The sequence below is a fragment of the Hemiscyllium ocellatum genome, chromosome 34 (assembly GCF_020745735.1).
Source record: "Hemiscyllium ocellatum isolate sHemOce1 chromosome 34, sHemOce1.pat.X.cur, whole genome shotgun sequence".
Classification (NCBI taxonomy): Eukaryota; Metazoa; Chordata; class Chondrichthyes; order Orectolobiformes; family Hemiscylliidae; genus Hemiscyllium; species Hemiscyllium ocellatum.
The window spans coordinates 370,999-393,154 of NC_083434.1; the positions used below are offsets into that span (position 1 = coordinate 370,999).

At 43.2% G+C, this 22,156-nt stretch overlaps 1 protein-coding gene across 3 annotated transcripts in view; it reads right to left on the bottom strand.

The window, feature by feature from the left end:
• LOC132832213 (tRNA selenocysteine 1-associated protein 1-like) overlaps window positions 1-22,156 on the bottom strand; it is a 62,605-nt gene that overhangs the window by 36,908 nt on the left and 3,541 nt on the right. For 2 of the 3 annotated variants that reach the window (XM_060850004.1, XM_060850007.1), the window contains exons 2-4: window positions 2,922-3,019; window positions 795-894; window positions 247-299 (exon numbers count right to left, since the gene is read on the bottom strand). In XM_060850004.1, the coding sequence (XP_060705987.1) occupies window positions 247-299; window positions 795-894; window positions 2,922-3,019 (251 nt within the window). The remainder of the gene's footprint in view (window positions 1-246; window positions 300-794; window positions 895-2,921; window positions 3,020-22,156) is intronic. The other variant, XM_060850006.1, reaches the window with a different exon arrangement.

The window sequence follows — 22,156 nt, forward strand, 5'->3', positions numbered from 1 at the left end:
AGTCTGCAGTTTATAAAGTGTACAGACTGGTTTATAATTGAGTGTTTTAAGTGTTTTCAAATTTGGTAGTTTTGTCATTTTATAATTACTTGATTAGAACTTTCTTGATTCCTTTATTACTTTGATTTTTCTCATGAAAAAGTGCTGTTTCCAATAATTCTCCTCTTACACCCAATGAAAATTTGTATAAATGGAAAATAATAGAATACAGAGGGTAAAAAAGTTAAAATGGACAAAAATACATACCCAACATCTGCTTTTTTTCCATAGGTTGCATAATTCAACTTGAATTTTTTGGGCTGTACATATAAAACAAGGAAAATTAGGATTTCATCAGTATCCGTTTCAAATACAGTAAAAGGAAAGACATGCATTTATCTACTTTTCATAATCACAGGGTACCTCAAAATATTTTAACATTCAATTAAGACATTCTGATGTCTTGTGACTTTTGTAATGTAGGAAATACAGCAGCCAATTTACAAACAGTGAATTCATATAAATTACACGGTAAGAATCAAAACAATTGTTTGTGATATTGATTAAGGGACATACTGTTTTGGATGCCAGGGATCATCTTTGCTCTTCTTTGATATAGTATAATCAGATATTTATGGACACCAAAGAAAACTGATAAGGCCTCTCATCAGAAAGACTGCACTTTCAACAACGCAGCATTTCCTCAGTACCACACTTGAGGATCAACCTTGATTTTATGCTTAAGTTTTGGAGTGGTAGATAAATCCAAACATCTGAAGTTGAGACAATGACAGCCATTTCATGAAGAGATTTACCGGATTTGAACCTGGCAAAGGCTTCCCATTTAATTTATGAAGACAACGATCAGCTGCAGTTTGGTCAGCTAATTCCACAAAGCAATATCCTGCGAGTGTTCTGAAATTAAACCAGACATCAATGTGCAGAAAACCAATGTGCAGGACCACAGAGAATAATGCAATCACATCTTACTCACAAAAGGCTTCAAAGCTGAATTTTATGTAAGCTGTGCAAAAGATTTCATTTTATGTTTTGCAATAGTTTTGATTGCAGTATTCAGCAAAATCTTTCCATGTTAAATATGTTAGTAGTATTTTGTAAGTGTACCATTTTGCTGAAGCCAGACACATGCTACTAACTTAGTCAATTAGCTATGTTTCATGAGTGTTGACAGGACACTTAAATGAAACCAATATATGTCTTGAAAATTAACATTGTTTCTCCCCAGCGACTGTCTGACCTGCTGTGCCTCCACCATTTTCTGCTTTTGTTTCCAGGCAGGATGATCATGATACATTTGACACCCATATGCACATATTGTCCAGCAATGTCCAACAATATTCCATATTTAAGCATAAAAATGCACTGATATATTTCATTATTAATAGGGACAGAGCAGTAGTGAGGAATTCAGATCTGTTTATTTATAATTCCCTATCAGTACTTACCTGTACCCTCATCAGTGCAACATCTCATACCTAAAAGGCATATCATCTCTTCTAGCTCAACTAACTACAGTGAATTGCAAAGGGATATGTGTACAATTGTACCTCCTTCTTCAGAAACAACGTGGAATCATTCATTATAAGGCTCAAAGAGCACAGCATATCCTTGACGTCTAAATTTAAAGTTTTAGCAAAGCCTCCAGTTGCTAAAGCTGGCACACTTAGGAAAAATGACAAAACATATGGTACTATAGATTTACCATGCATATTAATGGACTACATGTCAGTCATTGAAAATGAAAGGATAGGCCTTCCTGGCACTGGACAGCAACAGGAAACCCAACTGTTCTACTCTTGTCCAGGGCGAGGTTATTAACCAACTTCTAGACCACCAAGATAGAGCCTAATCCATAGCAAAGTCATATTCTGAGTGTAGGAGTATGAAATTTAAGTACTTTTGCAAGATTTTAGGTAGAAAATGCCTGACTACTGATGGAGATCAGCAATCAGAAAATCTTAGCTGCCTCACATTTACAGGCCTTGCCAAACAGTTGACAGGTATATGGACCGGTATATGGAGGAACATCTTAAAATCCTGCTTCAATCAATGCTTTCACCAATGGACCATTCATCAAGTATTTCTTCAGAAAAACAAAGTGACATGTTGTAAATGCCCCTCCCACCTCATTACCATTAACTGGGTACCAAAACTGCAGCAGCATTCTACTGCCTCATTGAAAATTGAGTAAAGCAGATTTTAACCCTTTTCCCTGTTCTTTTCTTCCCTGGCAACATAAATAGAGATGAGTGTGGGCAAACATCAGGAACATCATCAGCTTTGAAATTGCTGCAGACTTCACAGAAGAAAAAGGTTAGAGATACCGATTGGGACTTCATTGAGAGTATTTTGGAACTTTAACTCATCACACATCTGAAGTAATTAATGCATTCAATAACTGTAAGCTTACTGTTTATTAAAACATCTGTAATAAGAAATTTACTTTCACAGGTCCTTAGCCTAAGTTGTCAGACAAAATCATAACAGGAAAAATAATCAAAGAAATTTGACCTATATTATATGTGTGTTGACTGATAAAGAGCCAATCCCAGTTTCCATCTTTTGATCCCTTGCAGTCTTTGAAACCTTGTAGTTCTTTAAATAGAGGGTTTCTCTATTGAAATAAAAACTCTTGACCAATAGCTATGCCCCTAATCCTAGACGTATTAATTGGATAGATCTTTCTTCCACTCTATATAGATCCCCATCCCTTAAGTTTATCCAATTTGATTAGGTCTTCTCTCAGCCTCTTCTGAACCAAAGAAAATAAAACAAGCCTGTCCAATCTTCACATAAACTTTAATCCACTTCGTATTTTAATAAAGAATGATGAAAATAGCAACACAGTGATTGTGCTGATGTTACTCCTCCGGAACTCTGAGCTCCAAATAATTCAATTCAATTTTATACTCGTTTCTTACCCAGTCATTCTGTTGCTAATGATTTTCACATTAACAGTTGGCTCACCCATTGCAGTAAAGGCTTGCTTGATAAAAGTCTCGTCCATATACTGTTCCAACTAAAAAGGAAAGGAAAAAATTTGATAATAATTTCCTTGTATCCAGTTGATTTTGAGATATACAAAGTAAGTTCTTTAAAGTATCATTTTAAAAACTTGCCAAGTTCTAAAGATCAATACATGTGATATACTTAACCAACAGATGGAAGGAAAGTTACTTTAAAAGTTGTTTAGACAAAAGATAATGCATAATAACCTAAATATCCCATATACCAGTAGAAACTCAGGTTTGTGTAAACAGTTTAACTCACTCATAGACAGCATATAACAGCAATAACATACATTTTTATGGAACCCTTCAGAGAGGGTAGCACTTAAATCATTTCACAAGGAACACATAGTATCAACTGCAATCTATGCCAGTGAGGCATGGAAGGCAAAAGTTGGACATATTCCACCAGTTTTGCCTGTTAAAGAGCCTGGACTTCACTTGGAGAAATAAAATCACCAATGAAGAAGTCAGAAGCACCTACAGGATATCATGATAGAGAGACATGCAAAAATAGTATTTTACCTTCTGGATGTACACTTGTAGTCAGGGAGAACCAAAAAATGGTGGTCGAAGTTATTTTCTCCCTTTCTTGAAGGGCTCCCATTACTCTTATAGTTGCTTACTTTCAAGTAACTGATTCTAAAATCACTTTTGCCAAATCATATTTTAGCTAAGTAAAATTAACTTTCCTCATTAATTCTTTGTCCTTTGTCAACATTCTAAATCACATAAATAATAATTACTACCACAAACATATTCTCCCACTGTACTCTTTTTATCTGTCCAGCTTCATTCCCTAAAACAAAGTCCAGAACACTATCTATACTTTTGGACCTATAGCCATATCCTGGCTAAAAAAATTATAAATGCACGACTCAGCCTGCTCCTGCCCCACCGAACTCATCTCCCAATACCTCGACACGGTCCTGTCCCCTTTAGTCCAAGAACTCCCCACCTACGTTCGGGACACCACCCACGCCCTCCACCTCCTCCAGGATTTTCGCTTCCCCGGTCCCCAACGCCTTATTTTCACTATGGACATCCAGTCCCTGTACACCTCCATCCCCCATCACGAAGGACTCAAAGCCCTCCGCTTCTTCCTTTCCCGCCGCACTAACCAGTACCCTTCCACTGACACCCTCCTTCGACTGACTGAACTGGTCCTCACCCTGAATAACTTCTCTTTTCAATCCTCCCACTTCCTCCAAACTAAAGGAGTTGCCATGGGCACCCGCATGGGCCCCAGCTATGCCTGCCTCTTCGTAGGATATGTGGAACAGTCCATCTTCCGCAACTACACTGGCACCACCCCCCACCTTTTCCTCCGCTACATCGATGACTGTATCGGCGCTGCCTCGTGCTCCCACGAGGAGGTTGAACAGTTCATCAACTTTACTAACACCTTCCATCCCGACCTGAAATTCACCTGGACTGTCTCAGACTCCTCCCTCCCCTTCCTAGACCTTTCCATTTCTATCTCGGGCGACCGACTCAACACAGACATCTATTATAAACCGACTGACTCCCACAGCTACCTGGACTACACCTCCTCCCACCCTGCCCCCTGTAAAAACGCCATCCCATATTCCCAATTCCTTCGTCTCCGCCGCATCTGCTCCCAGGAGGACCAATTCCAACACCGCACAACCCAGATGGCCTCCTTCTTCAAGGACCGCAGATTCCCCCCAGACGTGATCGACGATGCCCTCCACCGCATCTCCTCCACTTCCCGCTCCTCCGCCCTTGAGCCCCGCTCCTCCAACCGCCACCAAGACAGAACCCCACTGGTTCTCACCTACCACCCCACCAACCTGCGCATACAACGTATTATCCGCCGCCATTTCCGCCACCTCCAAACGGACCCCACCACCAAGGATATATTTCCCTCCCCTCCCCTATCAGCGTTCCGCAAGGACCACTCCCTTCGTGACTCCCTTGTCAGATCCACACCCCCCACCAACCCAACCTCCACCCCCGGCACCTTCCCCTGCAACCGCAGGAAATGTAAAACTTGCGCCCACACCTCCACACTCACTTCCCTCCAAGGCCCCAAGGGATCCTTCCATATCCGCCACAAGTTCACCTGTACCTCCACACACATCATCTATTGCATCCGCTGCACCCGATGTGGCCTCCTCTATATTGGTGAGACAGGCCGCTTACTTGCGGAACGCTTCAGAGAACACCTCTGGGCCGCCCGAACCAACCAACCCAATCACCCCGTGGCTCAACACTTTAACTCCCCCTCCCACTCCACCGAGGACATGCAGGTCCTTGGACTCCTCCACCGGCAGAACACAACTACACGACGGCTGGAGGAGGAGCGCCTCATCTTCCGCCTGGGAACCCTCCAACCACAAGGTATGAATTCAGATTTCTCCAGCTTCCTCATTTCCCCTCCCCCCACCTTGTCTCAGTCGGTTCCCTCAACTCAGCACCGCCCTCCTAACCTGCAATCCTCTTCCTGACCTCTCCGCCACCACCCCACTCCGGCCTATCACCCTCACCTTGACCTCCTTCCACCTATCCCACCTCCATCGCCCCTCCCCCTAGTCCCTCCTCCCTACCTTTTATCTTAGCCGGCTTGGCTCTCTCTCTCTTATTCCTGATGAAGGGCTTATGCTCGAAACGTCGAATTCTCTATTCCTGAGATGCTGCCTAACCTGCTGTGCTTTGACCAGCAACACATTTGCAGCTGTGATCTCCAGCATCTGCAGACCTCATTTTTTACTTTAAGAATTCATAGAATCACACAGTACAGAAGCCCCAACAAATCTGCACTGACAAAAAAACGAAGTCTATGCAAGCTCAACCTTCCAGCACTAGACCCATAGCCATAGCCTTGAATGTAATGACAGTTCAAATGATCACCCAAGTACTTTTTGAAGGTTGTAAGGTTTCCCGCCTCAACCTCCCTCCCAAATAGTGCACTCCAAATTCCCATCACCCTTCGATAAAACATTTTTCATCAAATCCCTTTAAACCTCCCACTTTTCATCTTAAGATTATGCCCCATTGTTATTGATCCTTCACCTGGGGTAATAGTTGCTTTCTATCCATCCTGACCATGCCCCTCATAATCTTAAACACTTCCATCAGGTCTCCATTCATCCATGTATGTTCCAGAGTAAATAAGCTGAAAAATGTGTTGCTGGAAAAGCGCAGCAGGTCAGGCAGCATCCAAGGAGCAGGAGAATCGACGTTTTGGGCATAAGTCCTTCTTCAGGAATGAAGAGGGTATGCCAAGCAGGCTAAGATAAGGAACTTGGGGAGGGGCAATGGGAATGCGATAGGTGGGAGGTGGTTAAGGTGAGAGTGATAGGCCGGAGAGAGGGTGGGGGTGGAGAGGTCGGGAAGAAGATTGCAGGTCAAGAAGGCTGAGTCCGAGGGTTGGGACTGAGATAAGATGGGGGGGGGGGGAAATGAGGAAGCTGGAGAAATCTGCATTCATCCCTTGTGGTTGGAGGGTTGCTAAGCGGAAGATGAAGTGCTCTTCTTCCAGGGGTCGTGTTGCCATGGTCTGGACCTGACGAGCGAGTTGCGGAGGGAGTGGTCTTTCTAGAATGCTTATAGGGGAGGGGAGGGAAATATATCCCTGGTGGTGGGGTCTGTTGGAGGTGGCGGAAATGACGAAGGATGATACGATGTATCTGGAGGTTGGTGGATTGGTAGGTGAGGACCAGTGGGGTTCTGTTCTGGTGGCGAGTGGAGGGGCGGGGTTCAAGGGCGGAGGAGCGGGAAGTGGAGGAGATGCAATGGAGAGCATCATCAACCATGTCTGAGGGGAAATTGCGGTCTTTGAAGAAGGAGGCCATCTGGGTTGTTCGGCATTGGAACTGGTCCTCCTGGGAGCAGATGCGGCGCAGGTGAAGGAATTGGGAATATGGGATGGCGTTTTTACAGGGGGCAGGGTGGGAGGAGGTGTAATCTAGGTAGCTGTGGAAGTTGGTCGGTTTATAGTAAATGTTCGTGTTGAGTCGGTCGCCCGAGATAGAAATAGAGAGGTCTAGGAAGAAGGGGAGGGAGGAGTCTGAGACGGTCCAAGTAAATTTGAGGTCGGATGGAAGGTGTTAGTAAAGTGGATGAACTGTTCAACCTCCTCGTGGGAGCATGAGGTAGCACTGATACAGTCATCGATGTAGTGGAGGAAAAGGTGGGGGGAAAAGGAAATTATCATGCTATCAGATTGTAGTTGGGAAGTATAGACTGGGAACAATTGTTCTACAGAAAGGGCAGGAGCAGTTGTTGCGAGTGATGCACAAATTTGTTCCTCTGAGGCAGGTAAGAAGGAGTAAGATTAAGGAACCTTGGATGACGAGAACAGAGAAGCTTCTCGTTAAAAAGAAGGCGGCAGCTTACGTAAGGTGGAGGAAACAAGGATCTAGCACAACTTTAGAGGATTACAGGCTTGCTAGAAAGGAGCTCCAAAATGGACTGAGGAGAGCCAGGACGGGGCACGAGAAAGACTTGGCAAGAAGGATTAGGGAGAACCCAAAGGCGTTTTACTCATATGTGAGGAATAAGAGAATGATCAGGGAGAAGGTAGGGTGATCATGGATAGTGGAGGGAACTTGTGCGTGGAGTCTGAGCAGAAAGGGGAACTAAATAAGTTTTTGGCTTCGGTTTTCACCAAGGAAAGGGACCTTATTGTAAATGAAAACTTAGCTGGGATATAGTCTTGACCAGATCAAGATTGATGAAGATGATGCGCTAGAAATTTTGGAAAACATTAAGACTGGGCCAGACCAGATTTATCCTAGGCTGCTCCAAGAAGCAAGAAAGGAGCTGGCAAGGATATTTGCCTCCTCACTCTCCACAGGAGTCGTACCGGAGGGATTGGAAGGATGTGAATGTTGTTCCACTTTCCAAGAAGGGTAATAGGGAAATCGCTGGCAATTACAGACCAGTCAGTCTTACGTCTGTGGTCAGCAAAATTATGGAAAGAATTCTGAGGGATAGGATTAATGACCACAGTAGCGAACTGAATCAATTTTTCCCATTGTTCGGATAGCGTAAGAATACTTGGACGTAGCAATGAATGCTGTTCACATTGCATGTGCCAAAGATGAACTGAATGAGATCACACGGGGCCCGGGAGCTTTTGCTTTCAACAAGTGCGTAGCAAAGCAGAACAATGAAACCACGTGGTCGCACGTGGGCTTTTTGCATTATTACCTTCGTTCATACCTTGAATTTCATACATACGTTGAAGCAAAATTTTACGTACAATCCTGTTCGTAAACCGATTTGTTCGTGAACGGGATCATTCGTATGTCGAGGTGCTACTGTATTTGGCAAAGCATAGTGTGATTAAAGGCAGTCAGCATGGCTTTGTGAGGTGCAGGTCATGCCTCACAAATCTTATTGAGTTCTTTGAGGAGGTGTCAAAACAGATCGATGATGGTCGAGCAGTGGATGTGGTGTTTATGGATTTCAGCAAGGCATTTGATAAGGTTCCCCATGGTAGGCTTATTCATAAAGTCAGGAAGTATGGGATACAGGGAGATTTGGTTACCTGGATTCAGAATGAAAGTATTCTGCCTGGAAGACAGTATTGAGTGGGGTCCTGCAGGGCTGTGTCCTTGGGCCTCTGTTCTTTGCAGTTTTTATAAATGACTTGGATGAGGAAGTTGAGGGGTGGGTTAGTAAATTTGCAAATGACATGAAGTTGGAGGTGTCATCGATCGTATAGACGGCTGCTGTAGGCTGCAGCGTGACACAGACAGGATGCAGAGCTGGGCTGAGAAATGGCAGATGGAGTTCAACCTGGATAAACATGAAGTGATGCATTTTGCAAGGTTGAAGTCAAATGCTGAATATAGAATTAAAGACAGGATTCTTGGCAGTGTGGAGGAACAGAGGGATCTGGGTGTGCAAGTTTACAGATCTCTCAAAGTTGCCACCAAAGTGGATATAGTTGTTCAAAAAGCATATGGTGTTTTGGCTTTCATTAACAGGGGGATCGAGTTTAAGAGCCTCAAGGTTTTGCTGCAGCTCCACAAAGTCCCTGGTGCGACCACACTTGCAATATTGTGTCCAGTTCTGGTCTTCCTACTATAGGAAAGATACAGAGGCTTTAGAGAGGGCGCAAAGAAGGTTACCAGGATGCTGCCTGCTCCTTATGAAGAAAGGCTGAATAAGTTCAGACTTTTCTCTCTGGAGAGAAGGAGGAAGAGAGGAGACCTGATCGAGGTGTACAAAATAATGAGAGGAATAGATAGAGTCAATAGCCAGAGACCTTTCCTCAGGGCAGGATTGACTGGTATGAGAAGTCATAGTTTGAAGACATTAGACGGAAGGTATAAAGGAGACATCAGAGGTAGGTTCTTTACACAGAGAGTTGTGAATACATGGAATGCGTTCCAGCTGTGGTGGTGGAAGCAAAGTCATTGGGGACATTTAAGCGACTGCTGGACATGCACATGGATAGCAATGAGTTGAGTGGTGCGTAATTTTACATTAGGGTTAAACCTCGGCACAACATCGTGGGCTAAAGGGCCTGTTCTGTGCTGTACCTTTCAATATTCTATGTTCTAACTGATAAAGACAAGTGTCTTAACAATCCTGTTATGCTGTCCTGCCACCTTCAGGGATATCGAGTCATATAGCACGGAAACAGACCCCTTGGTCCAACCAGTCCATTACGAACGTAATCACAAACTAAACTAGTGCCACCTGCATGCTCCTGGCCTATACTGCTCCAAACCTTTCCAATTCATGTACTTATCGAAGTGTCTTATAAATGCTGGATCTGTACCACATCCACCACTTCCTCAGGGAGTTCATTCCACACATGAACCACTCTCTGTAAAACATTTGCTCCTTGTTTCTATTAAACCGCTCTCCTATCACCTTAAAAATGTGCCCTATCGTCTTGAAATGCCCCGTCCACAGGATAAGACATCTACCAATAACCCTATTCACATCTTTCATGATTTTATAAATCTCTAGAAGGTCAATTCTCAACCTCTATGCTCCAATGAAATATCCAGTCTTTCTTGATAACTCAAATCTTCCATACCTGGCAACATCCTGGCAGAGTGAAAAATGTGTTGCTGGAAAAGTGCAGCAGGTCAGGCAGCATCCAAGGAGCAGGAGAATTGACGTTTCGGGTGTAAGCCATGATTCTCCTGCTCCTTGGATGCTGCCTGACCTGCTGCGCTTTTCCAGCAACACATGTTTCAGCTCTGATTCCAGCATCTGCAGTCCTCACTTTCTCCTAACATCCTGGCAGAGCTCTTCTATCTTTCCTACAGCAGGGGAGCAAGAACTGCACACAGTATTACAGAAGAGGCCTCACCAACATCCTATACAACATCAATATGACATTCCAACTCCAATACTCAAAGGCCTGAGTGATGAAGGCAAGCCTGCCAAATGCCTTCTTAACCATTTCCCATGTATACGTAGTGCAAACTTCTAAGAATTATGTATAAGAATTATGTATTTGAACCCTTAGATCCCTATGATCTACAACATTACTCAAGTCCTTACCATTGGGTGGCTCGGTGGTTAGCATTGCTGCCTCACAGCACCATGCACCTGGATTTGATTTTGCCTTTGGACAACTGTCCGTGTGAGGTTTGCACATTCTCCTAGTGTCTGTGTGGGTGTCCACTGGGTGCTCCAGCTTCCCTCAACAGTCCAAAGATTAGATGGATTTGTCATGCTAAATTATCATTAGTGTTCAGGGGTGTGTGTAGTTTAGGTGCGTTAGCCATTGGTAATGCAGGGTTGCAAGGATAGGGTAGGATGGTGGGTCTGGGTGTGATGCTCTTCAGGTCAGTGTGGACATGTTGGCCCAAATGGCTGTTTCCACACTGTAGGGATTCTCATATACAATTATATTAGAACATTTTATAAGTCCTACTCCTGTTTGATGTACCAATATTATTGCATTTATTCAGATTGAATACCATCTGCCCATTGACTCATTTGACCAAGATCCCTCTGTAATCTTGAAAACCTTCTTCACTATCTACTTCTCCACCAATTTTGGTGCCATTTGCAAACTTACCAACCATACCTTCTACAGTCTCATCCAAATCATTTACATAAAATGTATAACAAAAGAGAACCCAGAACCATTCCTTGTGGAACACTGCTGGTGACAGGTCTCCAGTCTGAAAAACAACTTTCTACCACCACCACTCTTGTGTCCTGCTGGTCAGCCAATTATGACAAACAACCAGGAAGCTCTCGGTTCCCCTGAGCATCCTAGTGTCTACACATTCTTATGTTCTTAACATTGTTTCTATTACTACAGGGTGGCTTTAATTCCTACTATTATCCTATTATTTTGAATTTCAAAAATCTGTCCACATTTTTGCATTTCCATCTGCTTTTGACAATAAAGGGGCCTATAAAACACACCAATATTAATTTCCTCCTTTTATGATTACGTTAGATTACTTAGTGTGGAAACAGGCCCTTCGACCCAAGTCCACACCGACCCTCTGAACAGCAACCCACCCAGACCCATTTCCCTACATTTACCCCTTCACCTAACACTACGGGCAATTTAACATGGCCAATTCACCTAACCTGCACATCTTTGGACTGTGGGAGGAAACTGGAGCACCCGGAGGAAACCCAAGCAGACACGGGAAGAATGTGCAAACTCCACACAGACAGTTGCGCGAGGCGGGAATTGAACCCGGGTCTCTGGCGCTGTGAGGCCACTATGCCACCACCATCCCTTCTGCAGTTCAACCCATATGGCCATATTGGACAATCATTCCAGCATATGATATCACCTCACAGATAAAACTACATCTATAACCAATATTGGTATTCCCCCTACTTTTTTTCATCTCCCCTCTGTCTTCCCTAAAAGTCCTATAAACCAACAATATTATGATGTGGAGATGCCAGTGTTGGGCTGGGGTGGACAAAGACAGAAGTCACATGACACCAGGTTATAGTCCCAACAGGTAATGGTGTACCTGGTGGGTGATGTTCTTATGTGAGATCGTAGTATCCATATCGATGATCTGATGTGTCTTACAATCCTGCCATGGCAGCCTCTGCATGATGTCATGGTTGCTGTTCTCCTGAAAGCTTGGTAGTTTGTTACGAATAATGGTCTGTTTGAGGTTAGGTGGCCATTTGAAGGCAAGTAGTGGTGGTGTAGGCATGGCTTTGACAAGATCTTTGTCATCATCAATGACATTAGGAAGGTTGCAAAAAACATGGCATGGTTTCTACACTCCGGGAAAGTACTGAATGATAGGAAGTACTCTGTCGGCTGTATCCTGTGTCTGTCTTCGGAAGAAGTTGTTGCAGTTTTTTGCTGTGGCACATCAGAATTGTTGAGCATCATATTCCATTCTTATAATGGCAGCATCTGTAGGTAGCCATCACACTCTTCCTCGTTTGAGCAGATCCTGTGTTTACACAGGGCTTGTCCACTGAGAATGGCTTCTTTAATGTTTCAGTGGAAGCTGGAGAATTGGAACATTGTGGGCCTTATGGGAGACTGAAGTACTGAGGGGTCTGTCGTTGATGCAGATGTATGTATCCAAGAATGAAAATAATTCTGAAGAGCGAGTCTGATGGTGGAATGAAAAACTTGTGACATCATCATGTAGTCGTTTCAGTGATTCTTTACCATGAGTCCAAAGAAAGATGATGTCTTTAGTGTAATTGGTATATGGAGCTGGTTGGAGGCCCTGTGGTGAAGAAGGCTTGCTAGAACCTGTACATAAAAATACTGGCATCTTGGGGTGTAAATTTAGTCTCATGCCTGTTCCATGAATCTGGAAAAGGGCTGGTAATCGAAGACGATGACAGTGTGGACGAGGATAAAGAGGATGAGATGTAGGATGGTATTTGGAGACTGGTGGTTGCCGCTGTTAAGTTGCTGCAATGATGCTTTCGTCATGGGGGATGCTGGTGTAGTGTTCCAAAATATCCATCGTGATGAAATCATAGAGTCCAAATCATAGAATCCCTACAGTGTGGAAACAGGCCCTTTGGCTCAACACGTCCACACCAACCCTCTGAAGAGTATCCCACACAGACCCATTCCCCACCCTATTACTCTACACTTCGCCCTGACTAATGCACCCAACACATTCCTGAACACAATGGGCTATTTAGCTTGGCCAATTCACCTAACCTGCACATCTTTGGACAGTAGGAGAAAACTACAGCACCCAGAGAAAACACACACAGACATGGGAGAATGTGCAAACTCCACTCAGTCATCTGGAGGTGGAATTGAACCTGGGTCCCTGGCGCTGAGAGGAAACCACTGAGCCACTGTTCGACCATGAGGAATGTTCCTGGTTTTACTGACCCATGGATGCTGAGTCTGTGCACGAAGTTTGCAGTGTCACAATAAAAACTGGGGGTTCCTCATATAATGGGTTTCAGGATGCCTTCAATCTAGCCACAGAAGTTCTCACACAGGGACCTGTTGCCTGATATGATGGGGTGTAAGAGTTTGCTAGCTTTGTGTATTTTCAGGAGGCAGTAGAAGGGTCCTACATGTGAGTACACAGGTTGAAAGCATATAGGATGCTCTTAAGGTCTGGATCAAGTCTGAGTGGTCAGAGTAGTCAGTTGCTTTAACAGGTGTGTTCTTTGATCAGATCGTTGGGAAACTGTAGTTTTCCTGATTATTCAGTCATCAGTGCATTCAGTCATCAGTCAGCTTCTTTGCAGTAGTACATTGTATATTGTATGCTCCTCCATTGCCTACTGGTTTGATGATGATGTTACATTTGATCTTAAGAACATGTAATGTATTGCATTGTGCTTGGGTGATGTGCACCTTATGAGCATGGCTGATGAAACTGGCATTGGTGCTTCTCCTTATGGCTTGAGCAATCATGTCAAGTCTAGGGCAGCAGCATTCTGGGCCGGGATGGAGTTTCAAATCAAATCTTTCTTGTATGGTTGCTGCATTGTGGAATTCTGTCATCTGTTCACGTTCATTAGCTGTATCATTGGGCTCACTGCTGATATCTTGGGGCTTGCAGAAGAATTGAGCACTTTGATGAGAACTTCAATTTCATCTGGTTGAAGGGTGTGGTCAGATAAGTTCAAGACGGCCTTCCCTATGGTGGCACCAGTTTCAACCATGGTATTGGGGGAAGTCTTGGCATGCATATAGCTGATGTAGTTCCATTGCCTCATCTGCTTGACAGTTTCATTGTAGCTAGTTTGCTGTGGCCTGAAGGCAAGGTGAAGTTATGGACGCTGTGCAGCTAGTTTTAAGGATGTGGCGTCTGCTTTAGAGCTGGTTGAGTAGTGTGCTAGAGGTGCAAGTGCAGAGTGTCTCAGTGTAATCTGTGACGTAAGGTGGCTTGAGTGGGTTCATGGTCTGTAGTCCTTTTGGGATCTTGTCTGCTTTCTTGCATCTCTGTAGAAACTTGATGGCTATGTCTTAATGTGCTACATTCTTCTGCCAGCAGTTTGTGGTGTTAATGGTAGTCATGACGTGCGCATGCCAAATTTTGGACTGGGGTGGACAAAGTTCAAAGTCACATGATACCAGGTTATAGTCCAATAGGTTATTTAAAATCACAAGCTTTCAGAGGCTGTTGTTTCATCAGGTAAAGTAGACAGAGGCGCACAGGTACAGAATATATAGGCGGAGGGACAATGACAAAATAATGCCAGGTAATTAAAAAACGAGTATGAATAGTGATAGTCGAGTGTCAACAGGCTCGATAACAAGTCTTTGCAGGTAAACAAGATTAAAACAAACAAACAATGTGAGTAAAATATCAAAAGCTGAAAAACAAATTGAAAGGATGACTGTGAACTGATTAAAATGTGTTGCTGGTTAAAGCACAGCAGGTTAGGCAGCATCCAAGGAACAGGAAATTCGACGTTTCGGGCCAGAGCCCTTCATCAGGAAGGCTCTGGCCCGAAACGTCGAATTTCCTATTCCTTGGATGCTGCCTAACCTGCTGTGCTTTAACCAGCAACACATTTTCAGCTCTGATCTCCAGCATTTGCAGACCTCACTTTTTACTGTGAACTGATTAATCAATACAAAGAGATAATTACAAATAATGAAAAGTATGATGGTGCTGGAGACAAACTAGCTGGTGCTGGAGACAAACCAGCTGGAATAACATTAATAGGTATCGGAGACGCGTGACAAGTGTCTGTTGCATGCAAGTTGTGTTTCTGGGCATGCTTAGCAGCTACACCACCTAATGGGAGCCTTCTTAAATTTAAAGATGGGCTCAGCAGACAGTAAATATTCTTTAAAACAGCGTAGAACATAGATCAGTCCAACCATAACAAAGCCAAAAGATACAGAGAGCTGTGAACATAGCCCAGTCCAGCACGCAAATCAGCTTTCCTTCCATTGACTCCATCTAAACTTTGCACACCTCGGGAAAGCAGCCAATATAATCAAAGACCCAGTTACACTCCTCCATCTTCTTCCATTGGGCAGAAGACACAAGAATTTAAAACACGTACCCATAGATTCAAGAACAGTTTCTTCCACACTATTATCAGACTTATGAACAGGCCTCTCATATGTTACAGTTAATCTTTCTCTCCACCCATCTCTGTAACTGTAATACAATATTCTGCATTCTGTTCTATTACCCTGATGTAGTTATGTAATTTGATTAATTATGCCTGGATAGCACAGAAAACAATACTTTTCACTGTATCACCATACATGTGACAACAATTAATCAAATCAAAACGGTTTGCTGTATAGACAAAAAGTCAAAGAAGAAATCATTATGTATGAAGTAGTAAGAGAAGCATTCAATACACACTTCAATTTACAAGAAAAAAAATACTTGTGGAACAAACTAAAACTAGAATAGAAGAGGAATAGAATATCCTTTATTGTCACATGTACTCCAGTACGGAAGTACAGGCATACACTTTTGCAATGGTTGTCTCTAACTAAGCTTACCCATCCACAAGCAGAAAGTGCTGATGTTTTTATCAATGATCTGTATTGGCTTGCAAGAGAACTTTGATATTACAACTTAGAAGAAATACTACTCAGAAGAAGAAGCATTGTCAGGAATCTTAGATGAAGCATTGCCTGGCCACTTGCAGTGAAGAGTTGACTTTACCTTAAGAGGCAATTCAACTGAGCAAACAAAGTGAGGTCAAGACATAAAATCTATTGATAATTCAGAATATCCCAAAAACAACCAACGCAATGCAATATGTTAAGGTCAAAAGCAGGAGAGGCAGAAGCAGTGTGCATCAACTGCTAACTACAAACTAGCAACCATCCCTTTTCCAAAACAAAAATTAAAACAAGAGATTTGGATGAGATGTAATATATCATATAGAAATTAGAAACTTGGATAGATTTAGATTAAGGTTTGAAATGTTGATGACATAGTGAGTATCGTTCCAAGAATTTACACAATATCATATGACTTTGCTTAATTTCCTAGAAAAATAAAGCCGAATAAAATGTTTCTCAAACAAAGTTAATGCTTTACTAATTCCAGCATATGTAGAAATATTATTTGTAGCAGGAGACCAAAAATGTTCTACCACTCACTGCTGAGTCAGAACATTGTGCACTTGGGTTGCAATCTAAGATGATATTCTCACGCAATACTAAAAAGTGTCACACTATTGACTCGGGTCACGCTTCAGTTGACACATTAAAACAAGGCCTCATATGCCTTGTAAAAGATTCCATGGCATTATTTAAAAGATTGCTACTGCAGTGCCCCACTGGTGGAGGGAATGAATGTTTGAGGATATGTTGCCAATTAAGTGAACGGCTTTCCCTAGATGGCGTCATGCTTAAGAGTCACAGAGCATTACAGTACAGAAACAGACCAACTTGTCCATGCCGATCAGCTATCCTAACCTAATCTAGTCCCATTCACCAGCACTTGTCCAAATCCCTCTAAACCCTTCATATTCATATACTCATCCAGGTGCTTTTTAATTGCTGCAATTGTACCAGCCTCCACCGCTTCCTCTGATAGAGTGGTGCATGCATGGAATGCACTATGTGTGAAAAAGTTGCTCCTTAAGCCTCTTTTATATCTTTACCCCTCACCCTAAACTTATATTTTCTAGTTCTAGACTCCCCACCCCAGGGAAAAGACTTTGTCTACTTATCCTATAAGGTCACCGCTCAGCCTCAGTTGCTCCAGGGAAAACAGCCCCAGTTTATTCAGCCTCTCCCTATAGCTCAAACTCTAACCCTGGCAACATCCCAGTAAATCTTTTCTGAACCCTTTCAAGTTTCACAACATCTTTCCGACACTTCTTGAGTGTTATTTAGATGTTGCACCCATCCAGGCGACTGAACAGTATTTGTGCCTTGTTGGTGGCAGATATTCTTTTGGGAGTCAGGAGGTGAGTCACGTGCTTCAGGACTTCCAAACTCTGAGCTGCTCTTTGGAGCCAGAGGATCTAAAAGGTTGGTTCAGTTCAGTTTCTGGTCAACATGAATCCCAGGATCTTAATGATGGGAAATTTGTCAGTGGTAATACTGTTGAACATCAAAGGGCAATGGTTAAGATTCTCTGAGAGATGGTGTTTACTGGACCTTTGCAGATACAGTAGTCCCCCTGGACCGGCAGGGATACATTCCATGACCTACCGCAGACGCACAAAACCGCAAATAGGAGCAAACCCATTCACTTCATTTGGCTCATTCATAAAGTCAGGAAGTATGGGATGCAGGGAGATTTGGCAAACTGGATTCAGAATTGGCTGGCTGACAGAAGGCAGAGAGTGGTTGTAGATGGAAAGTATTCTGCCTGGAAGGCAGTGTTGAGTGGGGTCCCGCAGGGCTCTATTCTTGGGCCTCTGCTCTTTGTAGTTTTCATAAATGACTTGGATGAGGAGGTTGAGGGGTGGGTTACTAAATTTGCAATGACACAAAGGTTGGAGGTGTCGTTGATAGTATAGAGGGCTACTGCAGGCTGCAGCACGACATAGACAGGATGCAGAGCTGAGCTGAGAAATGGCAGATGGAGTTCAACCTGGATAAAGGCAAAGTGATGCATTTGGAAGGTCGAACTCAAATGCTGAAAATAGGATTAAAGACAGGATACTTGGCAGTGTGGAGGAACAAAGGGATCTGGGTGTGCAAGTTCATAGATCCCTCAAAGTTGCCACCGAAGTGGATACGGTTGTTCAGAATTTGGCTCTCATTAACAGGGGGATCGAGTTTAAGAGCCTCAAAGTTTTGCTGCAGCTCTACAAGTCCCTGATGAGACCACTTGCAATATTTTGTCCAGTTCTGGTCGCCCTACTATAGGAAAGATACAGAGGCTTTGGAGAGGGTGCAAGGAAGGTTTACCCAGGATGCTGCCTGGACTGGAGGGCTTGCCTTATGAAGAAAGGTTGAATGAGCTCAGACTTTTCTCTCCTGAGAGAAGGAGGAAGAGAGGAGACCTGATCGAGGTGTACAAAATAATGAGAGGAATAGATAGAGTCACTAGCCAGAGACGTTTCCCCAGGGCAGGATTGACTGGTACGAGAAGTCATAGTTTGAAGATATTAGGTATAAAGGAGTCATCAGAGGTAGGTTCGTTACGCAGAGAGTTGTGAATGCATGGAATGTGTTGCCAGCTGAGGTGATGGAAGCAAAATCATTGGGGACATTTAAGCGACTGCTGGACTTACACATGGATAGCAGTGAATTGAGTAGTGCATAGGTTAAGTTACTATATTTTACATTAGGATTAAGTCTCGGCACAATATCATGGGCCTAAGGGCCTTTTCTGTGCTGTACTTTTCTATGTTCTATGAAACTTACCTCCCCAGCAGACGCCTGGTCCTGGCTCTGGAACATTCCATATAATGTTCAGGCTGCAATAAACAGAGGGTAACAAACCCTGGAGGATAATTCTGCGGATAATGCGGTCGCCCTGTATTTCTTAGCCCAAACTTGGATGTTGTCCAGGACTTGCATCATTAGATAAGGAGAGATTCAGCACCTGAGTCATCACAAATGCTGTGATACACTGTAAAATCATCAGCGAATGATCCACTGTATGCAAGGGCAATTCCTTGATACTGAAAGTGAAGATTCATCCCACCTTTCCAAAATCCCAAATATAGGATGGATCGAATTCTACATGAACAGTAACTCAACTTGCATTCCACTGTAAAATAGAAAGACTTTATACATTGCTTCATAACATTAGAAGTAGGAGCTGAAATAGACCATTTAGATGATCAAGCCTGATCTACCATTCAATCAGATCTTAGATGATCTGGTTATGACTCCAAATCCACTTTCCTGTCTGTTTCTCATTGACTCCCTTGCCACTCAAAAATCTGTCCAACTCTGCCTTGGATTTATTCAACGAACCACCCTCTACTTACTGGCTGGAGAAGATATTTCTAAAGACAAACGACCCAATGAGAGAAAAAAATCCTTTTCATCTCTATCTTAAATTGGAAAAGCCCTTACTTTCAAACTATACCCTAATATTAGATTCTCATGAGAAGAATCACACTTTTAACACTTATCCTGTCACACTTGCTCAGAATGTTATGTTTTAATATGGTCATCTTTTGTTCTTCTAATCTCCAATCAGTACAGGCTCAACAAGCTCAGCTTATCCTCCTAAGACAAATCCTTCATCTCAGGAATCAGTCTAGTGAACCTTCTTTAAGTTGCTTCCAATTTCAACATGTGCCTCCAAAAGAAAGACAACTAAAACGCCACAGTATCAAACTGTATTGTCTCCAATGTGCAAGACTTCCCCTACTTTTCTGCTTCCTTCCCCTTACAGTGGAGATTAACATCCTGTTTGCCTTCCGAAATTCCTTGTTTTATTTGAATGTGATATATTATGTTTCAAGGACACTCAGATCCCTTTGCAATGCAGTGTTCTACAGATTCCCTCAAATAATGTTCGCCAGTTCTATTCATTCTACCTAATTGTACAGACCCCATCTACCAATTTATTTTCAGTCCACATTTTAAAAATATACTCGGCTATGGTACAAGGGCATTGCTGGTTGGGCTAATATTATTGCCCATCCATAATTATCCAGAATGCAATTAAGAGTTGCCTACTTTGCTGTAGGTCGAGAGTCACATGGAGGCCAGTTTGGGTATTCCTGACAATCAACAATGATTTCATCATCGTTGTTGGACTCGGTGAACTTGAATTCAGGAAAGGTTTAGAGTCCAACAACTGCCATGGCAAGATTTGAACCCAGGCCACTGGATTAATAGTCCAGTGATAGTACCACTGGGTCATCACTCAACCCTCAGCCATAAGTTATCTGTATTCCTTTTCAGACTTCTTCTCTCAGCTTATATTTTTACACCAAGGGATATGCCATGGTTTAGTGGTATTAGCGTTAGAAACTCAGCAAATGGTTTGGGGAACCGGGTATGAATTGCACCACAGCAAATGGTGGAACTTGAATTCAATAGAAAGAAATCTGGAATTAAGAATCTAATGATCAACATCAAAACAATCATTGTCGATTGTCAGAAAAACCCATCTGGTTCACTAATGTCGTTCAGAGAGAAAAAAAAATCTGGTCTGGCCGATATGTGACTCCAGACCCACAGCAATGTAGTTGACTCTCAACTGCCCACTGAAATAGTCTAGCAAGCTGTTCAGTTGTACCAATCGCTACAAAGTCTCAAAGAAATGAAACCGGACAAATCACTTGGTATTGAGCTAACAGCAGAAACAGTCCTGTTGACCCTGCAAAGTCCTACCCACTAATATTTAGGAGCTGGTGCCAAAATTGGAAGAATTGCCTCACAGATTAGTTAAGCAATAGCCTGACATAATCATACTTATGAAATCATACCTTACAGACAATGTCCCAGACACCACCATCACTATTCCTGGAAATGTCCTGTCTCACCAGAAGGACAGACCCAGTATAAGTGGTGGCATTGTGGCATAAAGTTGAGGGGAGCTGCTCTAGGAGTCCTCAACAATGACTCCAGAACCCAGGAAGTCCACCGCACTAAATGGACAGGCTTTGATCACATCTAGCAACTCCAGGCTGGGCATCCATGTTGGCCATCAACAGCAGCAAAATTGTACTCCAGCACAATCTATAACCTCTTGGCGTGACATATTGCCCTACTCAACCATTACCTTCAAGCCAGCAGATCAACCCTTGTTCAATGGAGTGCACGATGGCATGCACCAGACATACCTGAAGATGAGGTGTCAACCTTGTGAAGCAACCAAACAGGACTACTTGCATAAGTGATAGACAGAGTTAAGCGATCCCACAACCAACAGATCGTATGTAAAAAAAGCTACAATCTCAGGTTAACTGTAACAATTGGTGTCAGTGCAGATAAGATGTTGAGATGTTGAAGGTGTTAGCCCCCGTGTTCCCTATCTGTGCCATAATGTTTAGACTGATTCTAATCTAAAAAGTGAGTTAACAGAGTCCTACATGGATTCATGCAGTTTTTGAGCAAAGTACAATGTAACTCTGCAAGTACAAATTCACCTCACAAATGTATATGTGTATGTGTGCATGTGGGTTTATGTGGCTGCGTTTGTGTGTGTGTGTGCACTGTCAGTCTGTGTATATTGTGTCTGTGAGTGTAAAGTGGTCTAAGTCTGGGAGACGGTGCATGTGTGAGTGTGTGTCTGTAGGAGTGCGTGTGTGCGCGCGCGCGCACGCGCACGCATGCGTGTCACAGGCTTAGGCCACTTTACACTAACAGACACACATATATACTCTGCCTCACAGACACTCACAACCCCCCACACCAGATACACACAAAAACACACATACACATATATGTTTGTGGGGTGAATTTGTACTTGCAGAGTTACATTGTACTTTGCTCAAAAACTGCATGAATCCATGTTGTTGGAGACATGCTTGACACATGGGAAGATGGCCGTGGTTGTTAAAGGTTAGTCATCTCAGCTCCAGGACTTTTCTGCAGGAGTTCCTCAGGGTACTGTCTACAGCCCAACCATCTTCAGCTGCTTCATCAATGATATCCACTCCATCATAAGGTCAGAACTGGGGATGTTAGCTGGTGATTGCATGATGTTCAGCACCATTCACGACTTCTCAGATACTGAGGCAGTCCACATTCAAATGCAACAAGATCTGCACAATATCCAGGCTTGGGCTGCCAAGTGGCAAGTAACATTCGTACCACACAAATGCCAGGCTATGACCATCACCAACAAGAAGAAAAGTGAGGACTGCAG